The 22,801-nt window shown below is 48.5% G+C and overlaps 1 protein-coding gene across 6 annotated transcripts in view; it reads left to right on the forward strand.

The window, feature by feature from the left end:
* TP63 (tumor protein p63) overlaps positions 1 to 20,330 on the forward strand; it is a gene marked incomplete at its 3' end in the record, with an annotated part of 91,800 nt that extends 71,470 nt beyond the window's left edge. For 4 of the 6 annotated variants that reach the window (XM_079977963.1, XM_079977964.1, XM_079977965.1 and 1 more), the window contains exons 8-12: positions 36 to 178; positions 14,517 to 14,674; positions 15,529 to 15,673; positions 17,328 to 17,421; positions 18,170 to 20,330. In XM_079977963.1, coding sequence (XP_079834089.1) covers positions 36 to 178; positions 14,517 to 14,674; positions 15,529 to 15,673; positions 17,328 to 17,421; positions 18,170 to 18,466 — 837 coding nt within the window. Of the gene's footprint in view, positions 1 to 35; positions 179 to 14,516; positions 14,675 to 15,528; positions 15,678 to 17,327; positions 17,422 to 18,169 lie in introns of those variants that run through there. The other 2 variants (XM_079977967.1, XM_079977968.1) reach the window with 2 other exon arrangements.
* Positions 20,331 to 22,801: the final 2,471 nt, after the last annotated feature.

Here is a 22,801-nt window from a genome sequence, read left to right on the forward strand (position 1 = left end):
TGTTAAGTCTCTCCCTCCCTCTCGTCTGTGCTCAGGTGCGAGGCCGGGAGACTTATGAGATGTTACTGAAGATTAAGGAGTCTCTGGAGCTGATGCAGTACCTCCCCCAGCACACCATTGAGACGTACCGGCAGCAGCAGCAACAACAACAGCAACACCAGCACCTGCTGCAGAAACAGTGAGTATTCAGAAGCCAATTTGCAGATTGCCCCAAAAGCACCTGGGCCGGGGGGGCTTGAGAGCAATGGAGAGGGGGAGAGAGGCCAGGGGGCTCTCCACGCGCATGAAGAGCGTCGCTCTTGGTCCGCTGCCTGCCGCTAACGCATCCCTGACCCAGGACAGCATCCCTTTGGCTTTATTAACATGGTCGGTTGATGAGCATGGCTGCTCGGATTTGCTTGTTGTTTTGTGTAGAAGTGTGTTTTGGGTGGGTGGGCGGGATTCTGGGACCAACCAGATAGCTGAGCACAAGAGTCCTCTCTCTTTGTGTGATTCCCAGGAGCTGGTTTCAGAAGCATTGCTATCTCTGACTGTGGCTAGCAGAGAGAGGTGGAATAATAATACTAATACTAATACTAATAATAATAATACTAATGCTAATAATAATAATAATAATAATAATAATGCCAATAATAATAATAATAATAATAATAATAATAATATATTTATACCCCACTCATCTGACTGGGTTTCCCCAGACACTCTGGGTGGATCCCAACAGATTATTATTATTATTATTATTATTAATAATAATAATAATAAAGCTATAAAACACCAGACATAAAAAACTTCCCTAAACAGGGCTGCCTTCAGATGTCTTCTAAAAGTCAGATAGTTGTTTATTTCCTTGACATCTGATGGGAGGACGTTCCACAGGGCGGGTGCCACCACCAAGAAGGCCCTCTGCCTGGTTCCCTGTAACTTGGCTTCTCGCAGGGAAGGAACCGCCAGAAGGCCCTCGGCGCTGGACTTCAGTGTCCAGGCAGAATGACAGGGGTGGAGATGCTCCTTCAGGTATACTAGACCGAGGCCGTTTAGGGCTTTATAGGTCAGCACCAACACTTTGAATTGTGCTCAGAAATGTACTGGGAGCCAATGTAGGTCTTTCAAGACCGGTGTTATGTGGTCTCGGCAGCCGCTCCCATTCACCAGTCTAGCTGCTGCATTCTGGATTAATTGCAGTTTCCGGGTCACCTTCAAAGGTAGCCCCACGTAGAGCGCATTGCAGTAGTCCAAGCGAGAGATAACCAGAGTATGCACCACTCTGGCCAGACAGTCTGCAGGCAGGGAGGGTCTCATCCTGCGTACCAGATGGAGCTGGTAAACAGCTGCCCTGGACACAGAATTGACCTGCGCATCCATGGACAGCTGTGAGTCCAAAATGACTCCCAGGCTGCGCACCTGGTCCTTCAGGGGCACAGTTACCCCATTCAGGACCAGGGAGTTCCCGACACCCACTCACCCCCTGTCCCTCAAGAATAGCACTTCTGCCTTGTCAGGATTCAACCTCAATCTGTTAGCCGCCATCCATCCTCCAACCACCTCCAGGCACTCACACTTGTTTCTGCTGGAATTCGTTAAGAGGATATTTGTATTTGGGAAACTGTGAACCACCCGGGGAGTTTTATCTTTCTCAGTCCCTCGAGAGACTTTCCAGAAGCCAGCCCTCTCTTGGTACCTTCTGAACAAGAGTTCTGCAAGTTTGTTCAGGGCCTCCGTATGCATCTTTTCAGGTGGTTTGGAAGATTCCCCTTGAAGCACAGGGGTTTTCCAACAGGGGAGGGAGAAGTCTCCTCGGAAGAAGATGCATTGAAATATATGAACATTTTTCCACTTGCTGCTGCTGACAAAATTGCTTTGTGATAATTATTGTTTTTGGCTCTTCGGGTAGGCAAAGCTAGCATTTTTAAGGCTGTTTGCTTTAAAAGCAAACAAACAAACCAACCACCAGCAACCCATCCACTTAGTTAACAAACCTCCCCCTTTCCCCCAAAATCTCTTTGCAGGCATCCAATTGCAGTAGGCACATAGCAAAACTAGACTAGTCGTGCAGTTAGGTAATTCTAGGCTCTGGATTCAGTGGTCTCACTGGGTTCTCTTCTACAGATGATAATGTGTGTTGCTTCTTTGCTTGCAAGTACCTGCTATATTTGGGGCTCCATTGATGGCACCGCTAGGCTTCTACGGGATTTCAGAAATGTGAAGCTGTGAATCCTCTCTCTTTGAATAACGCAGAGACCAAGACTCTTGTAGAAAGCTGGAATGAATGCAACGGAGAGCTGTGTGTGAACACAAACACACACCTGTGCACTCAGTAGTTATACTTTCCTGAAGTTCTTTCCAAGTACTTCCCCTAATTTCCCCTTTTTAAAACAACAACAACAAACAAACTAGTGTTTTCTGGATGCTAAAGCCTTCAAGGTTCTTCCAAGGTCTCTTATCAGGACATAAGAAGAGCCTACTGGATCAGGCCAATGGCCCATCTAGTCCAGCATCCTGTTGCCTGTGGGATGGCCTGCAAGCAGGACATCAGCACGAGAGCAGCTCTCCCTTCCTTCAATCCCCATTAAGGGAGTTTGAATTATATGTATTCATTTTTGCAACTCACATTGCACAGGAAATGTTATGGCTTATCCGCACTTCCAGCTGCCCCACTGCTTCCCTCCAGGGAAACCTAATCTCCGGTGCTGAATCGGAACAAACAGCAATTGGGTTTTCTGTGGATGTCTGTTCCAATTTAGCACTAGAGAGTGGGTTTTCTGGGGCAAAGGCAAAACCACTTGGGCCCGTGCTTCCTAGGCATGGGACAAATGGGAGTGTGGCCGAGCCCTTAGTCCTGCCCAGGGGACGTTGCCTCAGGAGGACAGTGTGGCTGTGTGCTGGTCCCATGGGCTAACTGAGAGGTGAGGTCTGAGTCCAGTCCGAGGTCGAAGGTGCAGCATGGAGGCAGTCTGTAGAAGCTGAAACTGGGTCCAGGGCAGGGAGGCGGTTGAGGTCTGGAGCTCTGTCAGGAAAGCAGGACAGGGTTCAGGCAGGAGCTGACAACCAGCAACGTTGCTCCCGCAACTTGGGACTGGGGCTGGCTGGCTTTTATCTGCCCCGAGGCATAGGGCGGCCCCGATCCTCAGGTGACTCGCCTTTCCTGGCCTGGAGGTGAGCACTCCTCCTGCGCGAACTTAGTTCCCTCCCCCTCTCTGCCCTGAGCCTCTGCAGCTCAGGAGAGGCTGGAGGGTTACCAGACCCAGAGGCAACCTCAGCTTCCTCTGATGGGGCTGAGAGTGGAGCACCTGCAGGCAATGGGTCCTCCATCACCTCCGGAGCCAGAGAAGACTCAGCTGGTGCCTGCACCTGAGGATCCAGCACAGGTGAGGACCCTTCAGGCTCAAGCCCCAGCCCCGGCTCAGCTGGTTCTGGAGGCTGGGAATCCTGTGCAGGCTGGGATCCCTCAGGTTCAGCATCTGAATCCGAATCCCAGGCCATCACAGGCTGCCTGCTCTGTGCAAATGTCACTGCTTGTCAGCAGGGTTAGAAACCAAGATATGAAAGCTAGGAGCTTAATGGTACATTAAGCCTAGGTTATGGGTGCAACAACGGAATTTCTAGGCATGCTTTTTTTTTTTTTATAACAAGAATACAAAGCTGAAAAGGAATGAACTGCAGCTAAAATATTATAACAAAAAAAATTCCTTCCAGTAGCACCTTAAAGACCAACTAAGTTAGTTCTTGGTATGAGCTTTCGTGTGCATGCACACTTCTTCAGATACACTGAAACAGAAGTTTCCAGACCCTTCTATATAGTGAGAAGGTGGGGAGGGGTGTTACTCAGAAGGGTGGTGGGAATGGGTGATTGGCAGATAGCTGTGATGAGCCTGTTGACGACTCTTAACGACTGCAATAAGTCTTACAGGAAAAAGCAAGGGTCTGGAAACTTCTGTTTCAGTGTATCTGAAGAAGTGTGCATGCACACGAAAGCTCATACCAAGAACTAACTTAGTTGGTCTTTAAGGTGCTACTGGAAGGAATTTTTTTTGTTTTGACTATGACAGACCAACACGGCTACCTATCTGTAACTAAAATATTATGTTCATTTTTCGCATGGTCTGGTCCTTCCCCTGCCCACCCCCCTAATATTCTTAAGAGGGTCTCTTCTACAGTCTTCAGAGAGTAGCCGGAAGTGGGGAGGCAGAAAAAAGGTCCTCCTTTCCTGAAGTTTTAATCTAAAATATTAGGTGCCGTACTGCCCCCAAAGCTCAGAAACTGCTCGCGCTAATTAAATTCTCTGTCTCAAAATGTGCCTAGAACAATGGGAGTTTCGAACGCTGCATGTCAGGTTTCAAAATTTTGGGAAGTGAGTGTTGCACCTGTGTCTTGCCCAGTAGAGTGGATTTTGCCTGCCTTTTCTGTTGCCTGCTTTTCCTTCTGTGCATGGTTTTCTGACTTCTCTTTGCCTCAAATACCTTCATGATCTTGGTGACTCTTTGAACTGGACTATTTTCCTCATCTGAATGCACAGGACTGAGCTCCTGCAACACAAATGTTCAGGGGAGGGCAAGGAGGACAAACCCGGGTGCTACTACCATCCCGATGCCTTTAGTTAAAGATCGGTGGCTTCCCATCAAACCTTGAAAGCTTTTTCAGACGCTGCCATTTGAAGCCAGCTGAAGTTGCAGAGGATTCTCTCTGGAATTCTGCCATTGCCCTGCAGGTGCTCAGCGAGGGGAGACTTATACGGCCTTTTAAAACAGCCCACCAACAACACTGGGCTTCCTTTAATATGCAGCCAATTCTCCCCCCTCCCCACTTTGCTCACGTTCAGTCCATTAGGGATGGTTTCAGCTGGTGCAATAGAAAAAAAGAGCCTTGAAGGAACTGCAAAGGCCTTGCAGGCTTACATTGCAAACCCAGATGTCTGCAAGAGTCCCAGGTCTGCACTCTGCTTGTGCCACTGAGCTGCTTTCAAAGCCTTCTGATCTGCCAGAATAGGCCAGAATGTCCCACTGGGTCTTCGCCATTCAGAGCCCGCTGCCACCCCAAACCGTTTAGTTTGGCATTGCAGTCTGCCAAGTGCTTTGACCCCAATATGACCCCACCCACCATTTTGCAAGTCCCAGGCAAGCAGCAAAACTGGGCTGGGCTAGTATCTTGGTAGACACTATCTTTACAAGAGTCTTTAAGTCTTAAAGCCACCCCACCCCTTGGAAAATCACACCATCAACAAGGAACTGTGCATCCCTTGTTAAATATTGCAAGGCACGAGGGACATCGCTAAATAAATACTCCCAAGCTGTGCCAGACCTGCTCAGTAGTGACTTTGGACATACCGTATTTTTCACTCTATAACACGCACCCGACCATAACACGCACGTAGTTTTTAGAGGAGGAAAATCCGTAGGCATTCCCTCCATAACACGCACAGACATTTCCCCTTACTTTTTAGGAGGAAAAAAGTGAGTGTTATGGTGCAAAAAATACGGTAATTGAAACAAATAGATTTGCTGTATTGAGGTGGACTTACAAACCAGATTTCTGCCAGCATCTCCCACAGCTGGGATAACACCTCTATTCTAGAATTTCCCCACCTCAAGTCTCAGAATGTTCTGTTTTGATTGATCCGACACTTGATCCATGTTTCACATGCGGGTTGCATGTGGACAGGAATTTATGCATAAATTAATCAGCTATATCCCCTGATAGCCACAGAACAAAAGGGGTTTCTGGCTCTCACAGCAACCTGGCCTTTGCTCTGCAGGAGTCCTTTCGGAAACATCCCCCTGTGGTTTCAGATTGAGGTGATAGAGCTTCTACACTGCATGCAGAATGTCCCAGAATGGCCCCTCCGGGTGGGTCTGGTGATTGTCCTCCCCCCCCCCAATCTGAAATCCCAGAGAGCCACTCCCAGTCAGAGTCAGAGTCAGGGCCAGATTTCGGTTTGATGAGGCCCTAAGCTACTGAAGGTAATGGGGCCCTTCATATGTCTAGCTGTCCTTTGTCAGCAACAAATTGTCACTTTTTTGTGTTGAATATATTCTAGATGGTGATTTATGGACCTCATAGGTGACTAAAGCCATTTGCCCATGTTGCCGTGCAACCACTCCATGCAGAATGTAGGCACCCTATATATAGAAAGGAGCAAAGCAGGGATATTTTAGGGAGCAGGCTAGCATGCGGGGGCCATGACTTACATCATAGGAGCCTACACAACACAAAACACTGTTGCTGTATGTAGGTTTTATTTTGTTTTTTTATCTTATATTTTGGAAATGTACATCCAGGTTTTATTTCCTTTAAATTTTGGGTGGCCCCTAAGTTAGTGGGGCCCTAAGCTATAGCTTGTTTAGCTTATATGTAAATCTGGCACTGGTCAGAGTAACCAATACTGACCTGGATGGACCAGTGATCTGACTTGGAATAAGACTGATTCCTATGCTCCTAAGATCTGCTCTTTCTCTCTGATCCCATGTTCTGCCACAGTCTTTTCTTTCCTCCTCCTGTTCCTCCGGGTTCTGATCATGAAGGTATTTCTCTTTGTGGCTGCTCAGACTTGGTGATGGTTCCTTTATCTCCTCTCCTCTCTCTGGTTCCTTCCCCACAGCCTCCTCTCAGCGTGCTTCAGGAGCGAGCTTTCAGAAACGAGGAGGGAGCCCCCCAAAAGAAGCGACGCCATTCTCAGACATTCCAGCCCCACAAACCCTTCTTCCGTCTACTCATAGACCAAAGCGGGGAGGCTGTTTTTGTGTGTGTGCAGAGGTTTTGTCCAGCTCCCTTGTTGCAAGGGGGGAGTGGGAGGAAAAGGGGGGGGGCTTTAACTGAGCAAAATGGCTTGATTGAAACTGAGCAGGCAGCAAACCGCTGCAAAGGGATCAAGCTATTGCAGGAACAGCAGCTACCCTAGCTGTAGACTTAGCCATTTCCAGGTCTGGCACCACCTTGTCTTCTTGCTGCATTGTAAAATGTGGTGCTTCTGTTTTCACCCCTCAGCCTTCGGATGATTTCTTTTGAGCAGGTCTCAGTCTACAAGCATATCTTAAAGATGTGTGTTTACTTGCTAAGACAGAAGCGCAACTTACAGCCTTGAGAACTTTTGATTGTAAATCTTGTAAAGTGCTTTTAATGCTGGTCAGAGACTAGTAATGTGTATAGATTTGAGATGGCCTGTCCCTGCTGGGCAGACGGACGACACGAGCACATTGTGGATCAGATGAAACTGTTTATTTCCTACAGAGTTGGTGTTGCATTTGTACGCCGCCACTCACAACATTTCTACCTTTGTTTGCAAAAGAGATCACACAGGAACCTCTTAAGTGAGTGGGGGAATTGCTTGGCTTTTGCTGCTGTAAATCAGGCGCTCAGCTCCAAAGTTCCTGTTTTGTTCCAATTTTGTCTTCACTGCAAGGAATTGCCTCAAGTTTGTAGCAAATGATGGAACACAGCCTTACCTGCAGTTATTCACAGTCCAGCAAATCCAGCAGCCTTATGATGCTGCTGGTGGGTGGCCAGCCCAGAAATCAAGAGGGGCAGATGCATTTCATTGGTTAACCTTTTGTGGAGGGAAGGGGCATTTGGGTATTGAGACATCGCTTTGGGATCTGCTGTTCTTCCATATTTTAAAAAAAAGACTATGCAGCCTCATTGAGATTCTGTTTTTCCCCTTTTTCTTTTTTCTTTTGCTCTGTGATTTAATCAATGCCCATTTGAACTGTCTGGAGTTAAAACAGAGCAAAACAGAGGAGCGAACCCTTAGCAGATTGGTGCCACTCATGAAACAAACAAGTTCAGGTATTTTAGGATCCTGAAATCTGGACGGCGAAAATTTTGTCAGCATCCAGGCAGAGATGCAAACATTACTGAGTATTGAGACTGGCTATCAGTACTCACTGGTTGATATCCAACTAATTCGCAGAGTAGACCTGCTGAAACCAATAGTCTTAAGATACTACCCATTCTCTTCAGGGACCAGAACCCCATAATAGAAATTGTGGTTATTTTCTCCACTAGATTTCAGAGGAAAGAACAAAAATTTGCCCCATGGATATCTCCTGGTGCAAACTGGATGTTGACTTGCGATATAATCATCATCATCATCATCATAATCAAGGGAGTCATTTCTGAGTTTTGCACAGTTACACAAATACATAACATGAACTTGAGTTCCAGATGTTCCATCAGCCCCAGCCAGCATAGTCCAAAAGATCTGGTGGGCACCAGGTTGGCAAAGGCCAGCTACAGGTTCACCTGCGATTCAGACCATGTGCTTAAATAGCCAGTGAAGTACATGAGTCATGCTGGTGGGCGCAATTGTCTATGTGCTTAATGCATACATTAGATTTTTGTAGAAACACAAGCGACACCTCATGTTTTCTCCATAATCAATCAGTCCAAACCTCAGTGTGTTGTGGTTTCTTCCAGGTGTGTGTGTGTGTGTGTTATCAGTTATGCTGATTCAATGCGGTCCACCTCAACAAGCCTTGCAGGGATTGTGGTGGTCACCATGCTGACCCTGTTGGTGCATTGGGAGTGCAGTCAGGTAGCCCAGCTGGAGCTAAGCAGCTAAGGACGTGACTAGCAAACCCAAAGGAGCGCCATGTCTGCTTTGTGAGGAAGAGCAGGAAACTCTCGTAAAACTGAAGCGGAAGGGGGCCAGGTGGCACGTCCTAGTGAGAAGCTTTGGGTGGGGTTGGATGAGCAAGCTGCAGAAGATCTTGGGGCCTCCTCCTTTTTCTGCTTTGTGCTTCCTGCCCTTCTGGTTTGCACCCAAATCTTGTGACAACAGAGTGTGGGAAAGTGCCATGTGGGCACAGCCTGGCATGGAACCCAGAAAGTAGAAGTAGGTCACTTGGCTTCTGCCTCTGTTTACAAGAAATGGCTCTGTGCTGTGCGAAGTCGGCCTGTTCTGTGGAGGTGAGGAGAGCCTCCTTCTGAGGGCTCTTCCTGCCCACCACTCCTCGTGCCCCTGGCATGCCCGCCTCATCCTGGAGCCACCTCCCAGGCACCCCCAGCCCACTCCACAGACCCTCCTGCTTCTTCCAGCCAGCAGTTCCAAGAGGCAAGACATCTGCAGTTGGTTAATTGACCTCATTAAGCCCTAGGAATGGGAAAGTGCAATGAGTTGGCTCGGGGTTCAAAGTGATTCCAAGGCGTAATCTTCCTTGGGATTCATTAAGCATCATTTGATGTGGCTTGGGTTCTGCGTTCCAAATGATGTTTTGGGAAGGGAACTCTGGGAAGAACTTTCTCTCGGTGTGAGCTGTTTGACGGTGGAACAGGCTCCCTCGGGAGGTGGTGGACTCTCCTTCCTTGGAGATTTGAAAGCAGAGGTTGGGTGGTCATCTGTCCTGGATGCTTTAGCCATGATTCCTGCATTGTGGGGGGTTGGACTGGATGACCCCGGGGGTCCCTCCCAGCTACAGTTCTATGAGCTACATTCACTGGGAAACCACACACATCCTCTGGTCAGCCCTGAAAAAGGTTTCACCCTGAGCAATCTTCCTTTCACTCTTACCATCTTACTCTTCTTAATTTGTGGTGCTGGTTTTCAATAAACTTTTGCATCTTGATTTTAACTGGAGTGGCCTCCTGTCTCTCTTTTTTTCTTTTCCTTCTCCTCTCACAACAAATGGATGTGCTGTCCTTCCTGCTCTCATCACTCACTCTCCTCTCCTTTAAACATGCCCTCGTTTGACTTTACCAGCTCCCAAAAGCAACTTTTGTGTCTTGCCAAGTTTTAGACCAGGTTTGTGCAAACAATTCCATATCGGTTCGTTTTCCCTCTCATTATGGGTAGCGTGAAGATAGAGAAGGACTTAGTCAGGAGGAAATGCTAATAGGGATTGGGGAGGTGCAATTCAATTTCCATTTACAGGTGATTTTACCTAGCTTGAATTTTCTGAAACAATATGCAAACCGAAGCACAGTTATCCTTTGAAACGTACATTTCTCTGAATTTTGCAGTGCGTTAAAAGGCTGGCGAATTTTCATGACAGCGTTTAAAATAACAATAATGCACAAAATGATGTGAACCTGAATTTAAGATTGCAAAAAAAGAAAGAAAATCAGGAATGGACGTGCTCACTAGTCACAAACACACAAACACAGCCTCGCTCTTCACCCCAGAAGGGGGTCAAGCCTTTGCAAACAGGCTCAAGCAAGGGTTTTGCATGCGTTCAGTGCGCACCTTGACTTGAGGACCCAGAAACCTACCTGGACAAATAGTGGGAGGAGGTGATGGGTGCACCCTAGACCCCAGTGGAACTTCTCTTGGAAAGGGACTGCCAAACCCTTAATCTCTGGTGGGAAATGCTTACTGCATCCATCATTTCCAAGGAGTCTTCCATGGAGGGTATCAAAGGACTCTCACACTCCGCTGGTTTGGAGACAGGCAGAATCAGTTTCTTACTAATGACTCTGGGTTCCTTCTCTAGTCCCAGTTCCTGTTAGGGAAAATGTTCTCCAGTGAGAGCTGGGGAGGGCCTACTGACTCTGCCTCCTTACCATACCCTGAGGCAAACTTCTGGGAATTTGGAAAAGGGGGAGTCGTGTCAGATACACTGGCTCCCAGTACGTTTCAAAGCACAATTCAAAGTGCTGGTGTTGACCTTTAAAGCCCTAAACGGCCTCAGTCCAGTATATCTGAAAGAGCGTCTTCACCCCTGTCGTTCTGCCCGGACACTGAGGTCCAGCACCGAGGGCCTTCTGGCAGTTCCCTCCCTGCGAGAAGCCAAGTTACAGGGAACCAGGCAGAGGGCCTTCTCGGCAGTGGCACCTGCCCTGTGGAACACCCTCCCACAAGATGTCAAATAGAACAACATCTACCAGACTTTTAGAAGACATCTGAAGGCAGACCTGTTTAGGGAAGCTTTTAATGTTTGACGCACTATTGTATTTTAATATTCTGTTGGAAGCTGCCCAGAGTGGCTGGGGAAACCCAGCCAGAAGGGCGCGGTATAAATAATAAATAATAATTATTATTATATAGCTCACATGTTTCAAGTTTCTTCCTCACACCCTTAGGGGAGATGGAGGACCCCCATGGCAGAAAGGAGCATGGGGCAAAATACGCCAGATGACCGTTCTGTCGTCCAGCCTTCTGAATGATCTTAGAGGACAGGATTCTGGGAAGCCCTTCTGTAGATTCCAGGGTGGGGATGGAGCAAGGAATGTAATCTTGTGAGCAATCTGACTGCTCCTCTCCGCTGTGAATGTTGGATTCCTCTGTTCTTCTTAAGCAAATACACAGAGGAAAGCACCTCCAGAGTCTCTGTGAATACAGCATTAAGAGCATGAGAAGAGCCTGCTGGATGAGGCCAGTGTCCCGTCTAGTCTAGCATCATGTTCTCACCAGGGCCAAGCAGATGTCCCAAAGGGAAACCCGCAAGCAGGATTTGAACACAAGTCCTCTCCCTTCCTGCAGTTTCCAGCAACTGGGATTCAGAAGCATTGCTGTCCCTGACTGGGGAAGCAGAGCAGAGCCAGGATGGCTAGTAGAAATCCAATGCCTCCACAAATTTGCCTAATCCTCTTTCAAAGTCATCTAGGTTGGTGGCCATCACTCGTGCAGGAGTGAGTTCCACAGTTTGACTCTTCTTTCTGTCCTTTCTTTCACCTGTCCTAAAGATCCCAACCACAGTTGCCCTGTCGAACAACTGAGAAGGATTTGTGGCCCTGTGCTTCTTTAAAGACATGCTTTGCTTTCAGAAGTTACCATAGTCACTTCCTGACATCTCCAATGGTCTCAGGTAGCAGAGCTCTTAGGGACACGGGTGGCGCTGTGGGTTAAACCACTGTGCCACTTGGACTTGCCGATCAAAAGGTTGGCGATTTGAATCCCCGCAACGGAGTGAGCTCCCGTTGCTCGGCCCCAGCTCCTGCTAAGCTAGCAGTTCAAAAGCACGTCCAAGTGCAAGTAGATAAATAGGTACCACTCTGACAGGAAGGTAAACGGCGTTTCCATGCACTGCTCTGGTTCACCAGAAGCGGCTTAGTCCTGCTGGCCACATGACCCACAAAAACTGTCTACAGAAGCGGACAAACGCCGGCTCCCTAAAATGAGATGAGCGCCACAACCCCAGAGTTGTTCGCAACTGGACTTAATTGTCAGGGGTCCCTTTACCTTTACCTTTAGCAGAGCTCTTGCTCATTCGACCAGTCCTATGCGGTCGTTTCATAGCAAGGACTCTGTCTTGCCTTCAGCCTTTCTGTGGGTCTCTGTGCATCTACAGCCAGATGGTCTGTGCAGCTGATGTGTCTGTATGTGCACATGCACACATGGGGGATGGGTGGCAGGAGAATGCAGGGTGCACTGGAGGTAATGGGCATGGAGGGATCCCCACAACAAGGGCCAATGCACTTCTGAGCCCAAAGCAAGCAAATCACCTGTGATTCACTCTCTGAGGCTAGAGCAACAATGCCTACGGGTCACAAGGGAACATAGTTGCCCTCCCACCAAGTAGGAAAATGGGCTGAGCAGCAGGCCTGTCCTCTGCTGTGCATTTCACGGGACATCCAATGGAGCAGGATGTTGGAAGAGTCTGGACAGATAAAACAAAGTCCTTCTTCAAGCAGCACAGAGTCGGTCCCACAGGAGGCAGTGAGGGTCACCAACCTGGGTGGCTATAAAAGAGGATCAGTAAAATTCATGGAGGAGGAGAGAGGTATCAATGGCTACTGGCCGCAATGGCCATGCTCTGCCCCCACAATCAGGGGCAGTAAATGTCACTGAAATTCTACTCGATGTTGATCCAGAGCAGAGGTCCTCTGGCTGGGTTGGGACGATATGGGATTGGGGGGGGGGCAACTCCGATCTCTTGCGGGGGCGCAATTAGTGCCAGCACCGTCCGTTAAGTGTTTGGGCGTAATCTTCGACACCTCCCTCTCCATGGAGGCGCAGATTGCAGCTATAACAAAGGCGGCATTTTTTCATCTCCGCCAAGCTGAGCAGTTGGCCCCTTATCTCTCTCGCCCTGACTTAGCCACTGTGATCCACGCGACAGTCACCTCCAGACTGGATTATTGTAACTCACTCTACGTGGGGCTGCCCTTGAGATTGACCCAGAAACTCCAGCGGGTGCAGAATGCCACGGCGAGGCTCCTTATGGGGTCCTCGCTGCGAGATCACATTCACCTGGTGCTATATCAGCTGCTCTGGCTCCTGGCAGAGTACAGGATCAGGTTCAATGTGCTGGTTTTAACCTTTAAAGCCCTATACGACCTAGGACCCTCGTACCTACGGGACTACCTCTCCTTGTATCCCACGGAGGACCTTACGGTCTTCAAACAAAAACATCTTGGAGGTCCCGGGCCACAGGGAGGTTAGGCTGGCCTCAACCAGAGCCAGGGCTTTTTCAGCTGCAGCTCCGATCTGGTGGAACGCTCTGTCCCAAGAGACTAGAGCCCTGTGGGACTTGATATCTTTCTGCAGGGCCTGCAAGACAGAGCTGTTCCACCAGGTCTTTGGCCAGGGCACAGCCTGACCCCCTTCTTTGGTAATCCTTCACAGAACTCCAACCCAATGGTTGCCATCAATTTGATTTGAACTGATTTTATAATGAATTGATTTTAGAATGCTGTATTATTTTACTGTTGTTAGCCGCTCTGAGCCCGGCTTCGGCTGGGGAGGGTGGGATATAAATAAATTATTATTATTATTATTATTATTATTATTATTCCAACATATAGTTAGCAGAGTAAAAAACACGTTGCAGGATTTCCCCAAAAATAGACCAGAGGCCATTGTGTTTCATCCAGCAGAGCTTTACTGCTACTGAAGGCAAATGAGCATAATGGTCACAAATCCAAAACATTCAGGATTGGCCCTGTCCATAAGAAATCCAGATGCAGCAGGCTTAACGTAAACTTACAATAACTTATAATAAGACAAAACTTTAACACTATGTGCAGAACACCACATCAGAAGAGAGAGATAGAAAGAGAGACCCCGACTCCTTCTGGCCTCACTATTATAGTCATCATGACCTTGACAGAAGAGATAACAGGACCAGGTTAAGCCAGCTGTACTCAGCTTCTCTGAAGGAATAACCCAAACATCATGAACCTCCTGCTTCTTTCTTTTATGCAGAGAAGCTTCCAGAACCCTCTTGAATTAATTAGGACATGAAAGATCTCTACGCATCAGATCAATACTTTCTGCCCTAAGAAATGCGAATTGACAGTAAATGCTTCTGAACATCAGATGCTGGGAATGCCAGGATGAAAGAGGGCTCTCGTGCTGCAGTCCTTTCAAATGATGGGATACTGATTGTCCACTGTAAGAACAGGAGGCTGGACTGGAAGGACCACTGATCTGATCCTGCACTCCTCCTCTTCTTCCGTTCTGATGTTCTTCTTACGTTTTAATGGATGCACATGCTAATTTTCTGCTTGGAATATTGTCGCTTTGAGTCACTGTGGCCAAAAAATGGCAACTAGTAAATTTAATTAAAAGCGCTAAGGTTGTAAGGTTGGCCCTTTCCCTCTCCGTGTGGGCCTGACTTCTCCGCCCTTGTTTTCCAACCCTCTCTCAGGAACTCCATCCAGTCCCAGTCTTCCTATGGGTCCACCTCTCCTCCACTCGGCAAGATGAACAGCATGAACAAGCTGCCCTCTGTCAGCCAGCTCATCAACCCACAGCAGCGAAACGCTCTGACCCCCACCTCGATGCCCGACAGCATGGGAGCCAACAGTAAGAGGCTTCTCCCCCCCCCCATGACCCTCCTGGAGCTGGAGCTTAGGATGAGTGGGGTGGCAGAATAGTGGCCAGAGCAGAACCTCCCAAACTCTTTTGAGCCACTGCCCCCTTGGTTCAAACAAGCCATCTCCAGTGCCTGCTACCCTACCCTGCAGAAATCCTTATCTGGAATATCTCAAAAAAACAAAAACAAAACCCAAACCCAGTTAGAACTGTTTAATTTAATTAATCAATTTTGGAACCACCGGAAGAGGAGCTTGTGAGTTGACAGACCAGGCCTCCCTACCTGAAATTTGGGAAGGAGTGACTAGCTGGGGAGGGGGGAATTCAAGTCGCTTCTCATTTGAAGGTGAACCTACCTAATTTGTGGCATCCAAAGTGATAGAAAAACCGAAACAGCACTCCTGCAAAACCTGCACTTACTTGAATTTTGCAATCCAGTTCTCCGAAAGCGGAGCTGGTGCCTAAAGAGCTTTTAACCCCTCTGCCTCGCTCTTGGGGGCAAGGCCCACTCAGCACATAGGCTCTGGAGGCTCGTGTGGGGTCTCAGATGGCCCCACAAAATCTCACGAGAGCATCCCAGAGCTGGCGCACCAAGCAGGCCTTGGCCTCCCACCAAGCGAGATGGAGAGCTTAAAATCTCTACCTTGCTCAGATTTAACTTGCACACTTTCAACCAGCCAGACCTCAACTGCATATGGTTGAAACCGCCTTAGTCATTTAAATGAGAGCAAGGTGAGATCGGGCTGTATAAGAAAGGAGATGGGCTAGCTCAGGGGTGTGGAGGACAGGTTCCAGCTATTGGTGCCTCCGTTTTTGTAACTCTGGTCTCTCTTTCCTTGTTCCAGTTCCAATGATGGGGGCCCACATGGCAATGGCCGGCGACATGAACGGGCTCAGCCCGACCCAGACGTTGCCCCCCACCCTCTCCATGCCATCGACATCCCACTGCACCCCACCACCTCCCTACCCAACAGACTGCAGCATTGTCAGGTGAGTGAGCTGTAGCTGTGCAGGCTTTCCACCCCCCATGGGTGACAGCAGCATGCTTCTCTGTTCTGTGGGGTCCTTCATCTGGGGCTGCTGTGTTCAAGAAGCAGTTTGCAGGTCATGTTAGACCTGCCGAGCTACTTCAGCTGGCTTGCCGCGCTGCCTTTGCCTCCCCTTGCCGTTGCCCCCAGACCTTCTCCTACCATGCACACAAGAAGGAAATGAGGCAGAGGGGATTCCGGTGAAGAATCCCATTGTTGCATGTGATGGAATCGGATAGGGTGGCGATCTCTCCATCTGGAGAACCCTGGAATAGTAGCCAAGGGTAACTCACATCAACTGCATTTGTTGCCCTGGTTTCAGGAGAAAAGAATTAGAGTTGTAGAATTAGAGGGGACTCCACAGGTCATCTCGCCCAACGCCCTGTCAATGCAGAAATTACAGCTGAAGAATCCCTGGAAGAGGACCAACCTCTACCTAAAAACCTCCCATGAAGGGAGATAATAGAATGATAGAATTATAGAAGGGAGGCCAAGGGCATCTCCTCCACCTTCCTGCAACTCAGGAATCACAGCTGAAGAATCCCTGACAGATAACCGTCCTACCTCTGCTTAAAAACATCCAAGGAAGGGGAGTCCACCACCTTCTGAGGTCGCAGAATCATAGAATTGTAGAGTTGGAAGGGATCCCAAGGGCAACGTGGGAATCCCTGGCAGATGGCCACCCAACCATGGCTTTACAACCTCCCACGAAGGCGGGTCCAAGATACATCACAGCATTGAACCCTGCTATTTTTATCTCCAGGGCTGGCTGCTGTGGCTCTCTAAATGCACGGCTGCCTTTGAAGATGGATCAGAAGCTGCATCTACTGCAGGATGTTGCTGCTTAGCTCCTGGTGAACATCAGGAGGACCACACTAAGCACTCAAGCAGCACCTGCGCTAGCTGCCTCTTCGCTTCCAGGTCCCTCCCAAGGTGCCCTGTTGGCCAAGGTGCCATAGTATGTGGTGCCCCTCTCCCCATGGCATAGCCTAAGAACGTCAGAAGATCAGGGCAGTTGCCCATCTAGTTCAGCATCCGGGTCTCACAGTTGCCAGCCACACTTGCTGTGGGAAACCAGCATGCAGGATTTGAGCACAGGGCCCATCTCTGCTCCTGTGGTTTCCAGCATCAGAAGCATAACATAGGAAGAGTCCGCTAGATCAGGCCAGTGGCCCATCTTGCCCAGAATCCTCTTCTCACATGGTTGCTTCCAGCAGTGGAGGCAGAGCATGGCCATCGATAGCCCTCTCCTCATCTCTACGAATTTGTCCAATCATCTTTTAAAGCCCTCCAGGTTGGTAGCCTTCACTGCCTCCTGCGGCAGCAAGTTCCACAGATTAACTACGTGCTGCATGGAGAGGGAGCTGTTGCCTCTTCCTTCCACAAGGCTTGGGATAGCTGACTTCTGTGTCCCACTCAGGGGATATCACCTTCTTCCTCCCGGTGACCGAGTTTGGGGTGGGTGGCGAGGGGGGTTCCTTCCTGCTCCCACAAATCAAGGCTTTTGCGTAGCAGAGCGCCTGGTGTGGGTGACCTTCTTATCTCAACCTCTCTCTTTTTCTCTCTTTCTCTCTTCCTCTTTCCTCCTTTCCTCTTTCCTCCTCCTCCTCCTGCAGTTTCTTAGCAAGGCTGGGCTGTTCCTCCTGCGTGGATTATTTCACGGCGCAAGGGCTGACCACCATCTATCAGATTGAACACTACTCCATGGATGTAAGTAACTGCCTCGCCCTTTCGCTGCATGGTGGGGGAAAGGGGCCTTTCTTCTTGAACTCGGCACTCTGCGCTGGAGGGGAGAGGGCAAAGCTACGCTTCGGATTTAGGGGCGAGCTACATGTTACACTGCAGCTCGCCAGCCTGTGACCCAACTTTGGCAGCCCCTTCGCCATTGCAATAGTGCCCCCGGGAGAGAGGGGAACTGCAGTTGGCGAAGTGGCGTCAGAGAACGGAGGACCCAATCCTTTCCCCTGCTGACTCTTTTCCTGCTGAACTTTCTCCCTTTCAACCATCTTCTTTTAGGCCTCTCGCTGTTCCAGACCACATAAATGGGTACAAAACAGTGGTGTGGCAGTAAAAGCGGGGGGTTTTGCATGAAAGGGAGGTGGGTAGGCCCAGCTGGAAGAGCCTTGTACTGTTTGCAAGCCACAGGTCTGAAACAGACATGGTTGTCCTGAAGTCTCCTGGGGTTCCTTCTGCGCCTCCTCCCTCCCGCCGGAAGCCTTCTTGCTTTGCTGGGATTTTGGTGTTGCTTGCTTGGGGTTTGGTCTGTTGGGCTGAGGGTCTCTCCATTTTCTTACTGAATCTTCGCTTCTGAAGCTAAGCGCCGCCAAGCAAGACCCGAAGAACCCTTGAGATAGTCACCAAAAACCCCACTCACCCCCCGTTGAAAACTGTAGAAGCCTGTGTAGCTTCTTTTGGCAAGAGTGGCTGATTCTCTCTCTCTCCTCTCCTCGCCTTCCAGGATCTGGTGAGCCTCAAAATCCCAGAGCAGTTCCGCCATGCCATTTGGAAAGGCATCATGGACCACCGGCAGATCCACGACTTCTCCTCTGCCCCCCACCTCCTGCGTACCCCCGGGGCCGCCTCCGCAGTCAGCGTGGGCCCCAGCGAGACCCGCGGGGAGCGTGTCATCGACGCCGTGCGCTTCACCCTCCGCCAGACCATCTCCTTCCCTCCCCGCGACGAGTGGAGCGACTTCAACTTCGACCTGGATGCCCGCCGCAACAAGCAACAGCGCATCAAGGAGGAAGGGGAGTGAGGAGGCGGCCTGTGGCTCTCCCTCCGCCCCCTGCCCCACACCGATGGACCTCTGGGCTGTTCCTGCCTCTCCCTGCTACTCTGAGATGGTGCGGGGGGCTTCGAGAGGACAGGGGGCGGGATGTCGTGTGCTCTTCAGCGCTAGCCGCACCTGTGCTTCCGAGCTTGCAGCCTCCACGCTTTGCCGGAAGCGCAGCTGTTTTGTATTTTCTCGCAAGCCATAGCTTTCGTTTGTTGGGGAGGGGTGGGGTGGCCTTTGTGGCTTCTGCTTGGCAAGGACTGCATGTTGTAAGATGTGGTGGGTGTCTGGAGAAATACGGATTCCCCCAGTTGTGGCACTTGACCCTTTCCGCTGAACTGGACCAGCTACAGTGTGCCCCCGCGTGTGACCAGATCAAATCTTTTGTATGGATCCCTCTCTGTGTGGATCCCTTTCTCGGGTGCTTGTTTTGAGGGTTTTAAGGATTCAATGCCTTTGGGGAGGCCTCTCATCTGTGACAGCATTGCCTAGTGGTTGGAGTTTGATGAGTTCCAAGTTTGAATTATGACGGCTTAACAACACTGAGGTACGGGGTACGATGTGCATTGGACCCCATGACCAGTCTGGCCATCACATGCTTTGCATAGCAGGTTTCCTCCTGGGCAACCTTTCAGTTTTAATTTTGCTTTAGGGGGTTAGCGATGGTTTTTCGGCGGGGGTAGTCCACTTCGTTCCTTCGCCCCTGCCGATTCTTCCTTCAGCAGCAAATGCAAAGAAACTCTTGACCAGGAACCCAGACTGCCAATTCCTTAGCAGGTTCCCTTTGAGATACCAAATATGCCTGCCCGACCCCCCATTATATCTGGGCTTGCAAAATCTCCCCTTGAAGCTAGCACGTAAATACGGGGAGAGTTGCTTCTGTGTCAGATTTCACTTACCATTTCAACAAGTGGGTTATTTGAGCAAGATTTTGGATTTTTCTTAACTCCTGACCTGGGTTTCATGAATCGCCTTGCCGCATAAATGCACTCAGAGTGGCTTCTGTGGTTGGATTCCAGCAGATCTGTATTTTCCCTTCTTTCCTTCCTTTCTCCCCACCTGCCTTTCAGGAAAACTAGTTCCTGGGCCATCTGCTGTAAACTGACTGCACTAGACAAGGCACACTAGAGACCATGAATGCCCAATGGGGCAGATCTTCCTGGTGCTTTCATGCCTGTTTACTATTCTGCCATCTCATTCTACCATGCAATAGTCTTTCCCTGAGCTACTTTCCCTCTCCTCAACACATCCTTGGGCTGCAGATTTCTACTGACAAACCCACTACTGCCAAGTAAGCTCTGACTTCTTGCAGATATGGTCCTCTCATGCTCAGAATGCAGTCAAAGTACATTTTTCATGTAAACATTGTAAGTACAATTTTGTTTTATGTATAATTTTGTCATGTACTTGGTCAATCATTTATTGAGGGGTGGTTTTTTTGATAAAAAAATGTATTTCTCTTTGGGGTTTGGGGCTTTTCAGAACCACATTTTGTTTGCATTTTTTATTTTTTTATTTTTTAAAGAAAGAAACAAACCACACCATTTTATGGGAAAGGCTTATATCTGTGTAATGACTTTCAAAGTGTTTGTGATATTGACCTTGATGAATCACGATTACAGAGAGGGGGGAAGTGATTGCAAAAAAAACGCTCTCTGGGGGGGAGTGGGGAGGGGTTGAGACACCGAGGGTTGACTTCAAGAGTCCTAGATTTCAAAATAAGTTCCTTTGCTCAGTTTGAGTGGCACACATCCACAAGTTCTCCGTGACTTGCAATAAGTATTAATTGGATGAAAAGCACTCTGTTGTCAATATCATTGTAAATAAAAACAGATTACAAAAGCAATGTTGATGGTTTCTGGCATTCAAAGCGGCTGCAGGAGTCTTTCATTGTGGTTCACAACAGCAAAGCCATCTGCATTGCCCAAGGCAGTTCAGAGGAAGGACATGGCCGCCCTAGAAAACAGACTGGCTCCTCTGCACAGTTGAGGACTCTGGGGGTGCTAATAATAATAATAATAATAATAATAATAATAATAATAATAATATATTATTTATACCCTGCCCATCTGGCTGAGTTTCTCCAGCCACTCTGGGCAGCTCCCAATCAAGTGTTAAAAACAATACAGCATTAAATATTAAAAACTTCCCTAAACAGGGCTGCCTTCAGATGTCTTTTAAAGATAGGATAGCTGCTTATTTCCTTCACATCTGAAGGGAGGGCGTTCCACAGGGCGGGCGCCACTACTGAGAAGGCCCTCTGTCTGGTTCCCTGTAACCTCACTTCTCGCAATGAGGGAACCGCCAGAAGGCCCTCAGCGCTGGACTTCAGTGTGCGGGCTGAACGATGGGGGTGGAGATGCTCCTTCAGGTATACTGGACTGAGGCCGTTTAGGGCTTTAAAGGTCAGCACCAACACTTTGAATTGTGCTCAGAAACGTACTGGGAGCCAATGCAGATCTTTCAGAACTGGTGTTATGTGGTCCTGGCGGCCACTCCTGGTCACCAATCTAGTTGCCGCATTTTGGATTAATTGCACTCCCACCAGGAATTTGCAAGGCATCGTGAGGACAAGTGCCCCATCAGTGCAATGATTTTTCCTTGCAAAGAGGAACAGGCTGCCCATATCCTCCTCTTGCACCCTCCCCCTAAATATTTCCGTAGTCCTGCAGGCCAGATTTGCGGACACAATGAAACACATGCCGAGAGAGGGAAGCAGAGGGAGTCTTGTTGATAGCACAGAACTTGGTGCTTCCCAGTTTGTGGGCAGGAGTACAGCCCTGTGAGAGTTTGAAGGGCACCTGGACAAAAGAAGCTGCCAAGCCAGCTACATCCATAACTCATGAACATAGCGCAAGGGTTTCGTGCAACATAGTTTCATGGCCACTTGTTTTCTGCCAATGGACGTGAAACACTGACATCCAGGAGTAAGGATGCTTTGGGATCTACTGAGACAGTCCACACTATGGGAGCAGTTCAATTTGTGGGAATGTTGTGGGTAGCAGGAGAGGATATATTGATTAAATATTACCCTTCCTAACTCACGCTAGTGAGTTTATTCATACAGCAGAGTACATTCCCCCTTTTACACAGCTGGAAGCTAGTTGCAGATTCATTAGAATCTCTTAAGTTCTATTATTCCTGGTAAGACCCCTTTGATTCCCTCCTAAAAGAATAAAGAAGCTTCTTTTAAAAAAAAATTACAAAATTGTCCAGTAGCACCTTAGAGACCAACTAGGTTTGTTCTGGGTTGTTGGTCTCTAGGGTGCTACTGGATAATTATTTATTTATTTATTTATTTATTTATTTATTTATTTCAACTGCATCAGACCAACATGGCTACGTGACTGGACCTTTTGTGGGGTCTGCCAGGGTCATGCTCATCTACCTGGTCACATGCAAAAGAAGGATGTTCCAGACCAGGTGGAACAGGAAGTTCAACTGGCTGGACCAACACTCCCCTACATGTCCACTCTAGGCAAACAGGAAATGTTGTATTTGACTGCTTATGTTACATTCCACACAATTCATTCCACTACAAGGTTCTTCTTGTAGCCAGAGGCCATGACAAACTTGTAACAGTAGTATTCATAAGATAATACCAAACATCCATCCATAATATAAGTCAAGATCCAGAGACACCAATGAGCTTGAATCTTGCTTGATTTCAGATTAAACCTCTGAATCGCCACGGCAACTTATAGTGATTATATCTAACTCCCTTTTCCTGATTTCTCTTGCAGACAGTGCATAGAGGGCCCCTCTGTGTGCTACAAAGCTATTATTGTCACTCAAGAAAAACAAAAACAAAACAGCCCTAACCCTTTCTACCAGATTGCACTTCCTTGCTTGTGTGAACAAAGGTTTCAGAAAGTGATCTCTTGGGTCTTTCTATAAGGAGCAGGCCAACAGCTTGAGTGATGTCTTCCACCTGAGGTTGACCACAAATGCAATGTCTGCATACAGGAACCTTGTAGTGATCATCCAAAACTGTGATGGACATCACTTGGAAATGCAGCTCAGTAAAGGCATTTCTTAAGGAAACTGGTGAGATTTTGCCCAGATAACTGGCTCTAGAATGCTCTGATCTCAAGAGTGGATACCAAGGGGGAAAGTGGGTGTTTCTAATTAGCTTCAGGTCCCTTCTGGATTCTATCCAGAAGAGCCAATCCCTTAGCTGACACTTATTCAAGGTCAATGCAGAGCTCAGTTCTGGAGAATGATAAGTCTAAGACAGGCATGTCCAACTCCCAAGATACTGTGATCTACTGCCACTATAAAAAAACTGACAGTGATCTACCCATTGGACCTTTTTTT

This window comes from Podarcis cretensis (genome assembly GCF_951804945.1).
Source record: "Podarcis cretensis genome assembly, chromosome: 5".
NCBI lineage: Eukaryota > Metazoa > Chordata > Lepidosauria > Squamata > Lacertidae > Podarcis > Podarcis cretensis.